At 38.8% G+C, this 5,868-nt stretch overlaps 1 protein-coding gene across 2 annotated transcripts in view; it reads left to right on the top strand.

Annotated features, from left to right (window-relative positions):
• Positions 1-493: 493 nt before the first annotated feature.
• The window catches only part of LOC107716002 (polyadenylate-binding protein 4-like), a 31,665-nt gene continuing 26,290 nt past the window's right edge, over positions 494-5,868 (top strand). For both annotated transcript variants that reach the window (XM_016522300.1, XM_016522299.1), the window contains exon 1: positions 494-1,073. In XM_016522300.1, coding sequence (XP_016377786.1) covers positions 878-1,073 — 196 coding nt within the window. In that variant the 5' untranslated portion in view covers positions 494-877. The remainder of the gene's footprint in view (positions 1,074-5,868) is intronic.

The following is a 5,868-nucleotide window of genomic DNA, read 5'->3' as shown; positions in this document are numbered from 1 at the left end:
GACAGGTGAAATTATGCATGTATTAGGCTAGTGCAGATACTAGACCTTCTTTAAGTATCATCAAAATTACAATATAATATTACAATAAACGAATATATCATATAGCCTGTTGAGGAAGAGAAGGAAACTACACAGCTCGAAATTCAGTATGAACACACAGCCTAATGGTACACAATGTATAAAATATCATGTTTTAATTGTTTTTTTTATTGTTTTTTTTTAGTGTATGTGTACGTTAAAAGTACCATTCCGGCAGCTTTGCCAAATTAATCTTTGACTCCGTGGGTGTTCGTCACTGTACTTTTGAGAATGACCCATGTTGCTACTGTAGTACAAACCTTACGCACCCAGATGTCGCTGTTGGATGTTGCTTTCCAAATGTGCTGCCCTGTACGCCGCATGCTCGGAGCGGGTGTTTTTTTTTTCTTTTCTGTTTTCCCAAGTGTGACCCTGGCTTCTATTTCCTCCGCTCGAGCTATAAAGTGCCCGTGCATTTCCCACGCACCCTCTTTCCCCGGCCACCACACCGTGAGTGTATCTCACTGTTCTTAAGTACCTTAAAAAAAAAAAGAAAAAAAAAGAGACAAAATAACAAAAATCTCAAAAAATAACCACTTTAAACCAAACAACGTTTTTTAAAAGGGCAAACTTTGTTTTTTTTAAAAGACAAGGTCTCGATCTACCCAGACGTTTCTGAAGCCAGTTCCTCGCGACCGGACTCCATATAGCTGCCGACATCATTTATTTGGAGAGTAGCGTAAAAGTTTAATAGAGGATTAAGACTCATTTGTTCCTCTGGTTCTAGGACACTCTTTACGCACTGTCATTTCAGCACTAGACAAACACACGAGCTCAAAGGCTTGAACGACCCCGAGACATGAACGCTGCGACGGGGGGGAGTTATCCGATGGCTTCTCTCTATGTGGGCGACCTGCACCCTGATATCACGGAGGCTATGCTGTATGAGAAATTCAGTCCGGCCGGCCCGGTGCTGTCCATCCGCGTGTGTCGGGATATGATCACGCGGCGCTCGCTGGGCTATGCCTACGTCAACTTCCAGCAGCCTGCGGACGGTAAGACATGACAGACAGCGCCCTGTCGTCCTGCGCGTAACTTTAAACGTGATGCATTTAGCTGTCAGAGTAACGGGAATAATGTGTCATGCTTTGTGCGTTAATTTAGGGACACTGGAGGTGATGTGTAGTGCGCCCACCGTCGCGCGCTCTCTCTCCTGTGTGCTGTCACATGTATTTCTGAGTTAACCACATCAAGCTGGTCTTCACTCCTCTCTACTACAACAATCTTTAACATCTTCAACAAACCGCTTTATTCTCCTAATATGGCCTATTGTGAGAAAGTCAGGGTTTACTGACTGTGACAGTCACACCGCATTATGCCCATGCAGCCAATATGGCAAGCTGCTTTAACACAAAACAAACTAATATTTAAGCTACTGGCTATTTATTTTTAATTACTATAAGTTAACTTTATGTTCTGTTTTAGTTCGGATTTTTAAATTGTTTTTATCTGTTTAATCTGTCTCCTATTCAGATACTACTACTTATTCATACTTGTTACTATTTCATTAGTGACAAGAACTTATTCTAGTTTTTAGTAAAAAAAAAATTGCCATTGAAATCTATGGGTACTATAAGTACTAGTACGTTTTTAGTTACTAGTAACTATACCAGTAATTAGAAGTATTTATTCCAATTTTGTGTTACTAGTATTTTACTTTTTAGTGCTATTTAAAAGTACTAGCAACTGTCTCAGTTATGTTATGTTTTCTTACTACTAGGGGTACTAGTATTCTATGTTACTAGCATGTTACTTTTTTACTAGTAACTATCCCAATAGTTATGAATGTCTACTAGCGTTGGGCGATGTCTACCAAATTGGCATCGGACGATGTCTACAGAGAGTAAGGAGAGATGACTCATAGGACAATGGCGAATGATTTGCAGATACTGAGCACCACTGACAAATATCCAATCTTGTAAAATGTGTGGTAGCGCAGTAGCCTACCTACCAGTACTGCCGCTCCGTAGTATAGAGTCCGTGTACGATCGCAAATCTCGAAAGTGAAAGTGAAGGTAAAATGAGAGCGTGCATTCGAAAGCGGTTTCAATGCCCTGCATATTAGTAGCAGCTCCCTGATGCCCGCAATTTACAGTATATACAGTATAATTACCCAACGATATAACTGCGAGAGAAAGTATTGAAATATGTTTTTTATCCTCCCATCTCGTAGGCTATTTATTCCCTTTAGGGGTTCTGTAGTACACCTAATTTCCTTTCTAAACACGGAATTGGGATGCGGTGGATTGCGGGGGGTATGGGGGGTGGATCACGATGCCGGCTCAACATCGTGATGTCTGTCAGCCATCGGCGATGGACGATGGCATCGTCTATCGGCCCAACCCTAATGTCTACATTCCTGTAGCTCAAGCATGGGTCAAGTAATGGCAAGGTCATAGGTTTGATTCCCAGGTTTGATACCTTGATTGCAATGTAAGACGCTTTGGATAAAAAAGTATTCTAAAATATTCTATCCTGTATTATTAATCATTAACCTACTATTAACATAAAATTGATACTGGTTAATTTCAGCATCCCATTATCAGGCTTGGTTTGCTCACCCAGGGATTTGTAAGGCACTAACTAACTAATTAACTAACTAAGGCACTAAATGTGTTGTGAAAAACACCATACAAATAAAATAAATTGCATTTCAAAGTTACAAATATTAAATTATATTAAATCAGCTTGCTGTACAACTACTGTATCATGCTGTATCATTTCACTTGTCCTGAAATAATATCTTCACTTAGTGATACAAAGGTTGAGTATGCAGCATGGCATGTATGTATGAATCACTGATGTCATGCACCCTGTGGAGGACTGATATTTTGTTCTGTTGAGCTTGCCTAGCCTTGTCCATTCCTGAAACACATCCAGAGTTTTCATGAAAAACTTTCATGCATTCTGTTCATATTCTGTCTGAAAAAAAATGGAAAAGTTTTGGAAAATTTTATTTTAAAAAGCTCAACACTCAATAGAGCCAAGCAGTCTCAATTATAACCTATAATCAGAATAAAGAACTAGACTAGAATTGAATGTTCTGCTTGACCCACATATAGTGAGAGTGTCCTACATCTATAGTATAAACCTTGATATGAGACATTCTAGATAGAAGCAAACCTGATCATTAGGATACTTCCATGTTTTAGCTCTGTAAAGAACACTAGGTATATAAAGGGGAACTATGCTTGTGTGTGTGTGTGTGTGTCTGTGTGTGTGTGTGTGAGAGAGAGAGAGTGTGTGTTAGCCCACATTTTGCAACCTGGCATGACCTATTTGTGCTATTTAAAGTGTCAGGAGGGGATAATACCATTGTGAAGCACTTTCAGCTTTGTTTCTATGAATCTAATGATTCAATCTAATAATGAGACAGTAAGGCTGATGATACATGGGGCAACTTTTTGAGCAATGTTGCATGGCAACTTTGGGCAATGTTGCCATCAATGGGCAACCAGGTGAGACACAGGGCCCACAACCGATCTAAAGTATCCAGATAGAAATTTGTTACCCATTCTCAATAGGAAAGTGCCCAAGCAACATTGCTCAAAAAAAGTTGCCTGGCAAAATTGCTCAAAAAGTGTTAATTTGTTTGTTTTTGTTCCCTTTCCTACATTTTCAAGTAATCTGCACAGTTTTACAACTTTTAAGCCTCATACTAAATAAGTTTTTTCATTCCTTGCTGAATTCATCATTTATTTGAGTAATTTTGGTAAATATTTGTTTGTTCAACCAGCACAAATTATGTAATTCATAATGAACAAATGTATACTACCGTTCAAAAGTGTGGAGTCAGTGATTTTTAAGGTTTTTTAAAGAAGTCTCTTATGCTCACCAAGGCTGCATTTATTTGATCAGAAATTCAATAAAAACACTAATATTGTGAAATATTACAGTTTAAAATAACTGTTATATATTTTTATGTATTTTAAATGTAATTTGTTCAACAGAGAGGTGAATCTGAAATATCTGTCTCCTGTGCTAAATGCTTCGTAAACAACTCATGCTCGATTCTGCCCTCCTCTTTCACAGCACAAAGGTTAAAAGGTCAGAGTTGAACTCGCTCACCTCCATTTAGTAACTCAGAATGGCAACTGATAGTCAACATGTTTACATATAAGAGACAAAAGTGGTTGGTGACCACTGTAGGATGTACATCTCGAAGTGTAACAAGGCTTTAGATTGTTTTTGCACATTGTGTCAGTACAATAGTAGTTTACAGCACGCATATGCTCAGCAAATGTGCTCAAGCACATGGTTTGGTCTTCAACATGTAACAGCTGCATTTGTAAACAGTTGCCGACACTGGTAATCTTCATCCACACACATTTCAGTGTCTCAGCCAGTGTTGCCAACTGCTTTCAATTGAAAGTAGCTAAAACTGGTAGCTAAATGTCACTAGATGACATCACAATGGCAAATTCACTGATCTATATACAGATGAACATAGATCAGTGGGCAAGATGAGAACTTAGATAAGGTTCGTCCAAGAAGTTGCTATATTTGTCCCTAAACTTTTGAAAAAAGTCTCAAAAGGGGCGGGGAAGTCTCTAAATCTAGCTACAAAGTAGCTAAATTGGCAACACTGGTCTCAGCCCCATCAATGGACACAGAGCCTTGAACACATGCTGCCTGCCAGCACATTGCTCAAAGGACCCAACACTGCTAAATATAGAGTCAGTGAGGGCTGCCTGCACTGTGCCTGTCTTTTCTGAAAGGTGTGTGAAGAAACAAGCTGACAGGCAAATTCATAGGGCAGCCACGCCATGCTTCTGCTTATTCAGTGATGACGGCTTACTACTGATATTGGCTATTAATTTGACAGCTATATTCTGTCAGTGCATGTGTATCCTAAATGAGTTAAAATATAAATGAAAGTTTTGCTTCAAACCAGAAACTGCTACACTGATGGTAAAAAAGGTTGTTTATACTGTCCTGTGCTTGCTGAAATTTGTTATTTGCAGTGGTCTCTCTCTCGCTCTCTCTCTCTGGGTGATCCCACCAGCTCTGAGCTCCATGTTCAATACAATCACACTGCAAACTGCTGAGGGCAGCAGACACAAGGCTGCTCCATTTTGTTCACCAGACATTTTTAGTGCTTAGTGTGTGTGTGTGTGTCGGGGGGAGGGCTATGAGGTTTAAAAGAGAGAGAGAGAAACCCATCATAATGTATTACAATAGGTGGCTGGTTTCTCATATGCCATCAGTTTGATTAGAAAGTAATTTCAAAAAGCTTCTGACAAACCTTAAATCTAATATTCATCTGTTTGAGTCTTCAGACTTTACCAGACATAAATATATATTTAATCCAGTCATAAATATGTATTTAATCTTCATATATAGCAACAGTATACAGAGTACTGGTAAGACTATGAAGAGATGGATTGTGGATTAAATATATATAAATATCAGTGAAGATTAAATTTGGTAGGTTCAGTACTATTTTGAGGTCTGTAAAAATGTTTTCTGAGACCTGGTATGGATAAAATCTAATGATATGTCCCTGGAGTTCTGCTTTGTTGTGCTGCCAGGTCATACAAATAATGAAAGACATTTAGCTTAAATTCTAACTGTTTTGTGTGTGTGTCTGTGTGTGTGTGTGTGTTTCAGTCTATGTTTTAAAACATAGAAATTCTTATAAATATACAGTTCTAATCATCTTAGCATATCTGGGCAGTAGACCTTAACATGTAATGTTTACATGTAACCCAGATAGCTCACGTACGTCTGCAAGATCGTCTTCATCTGGAAAGCATCTGCTGTGTACAATCATCTGATAGACGTCTTTCA

Source organism: Sinocyclocheilus rhinocerous, unplaced genomic scaffold (assembly GCF_001515625.1).
Source record: "Sinocyclocheilus rhinocerous isolate Xijiao unplaced genomic scaffold, SAMN03320098_v1.1 scaffold749, whole genome shotgun sequence".
Classification (NCBI taxonomy): Eukaryota; Metazoa; Chordata; class Actinopteri; order Cypriniformes; family Cyprinidae; genus Sinocyclocheilus; species Sinocyclocheilus rhinocerous.
The sequence above is the reverse complement of the archived record's forward strand: the minus strand, read 5'-3'. Positions and strand labels throughout refer to the sequence as shown.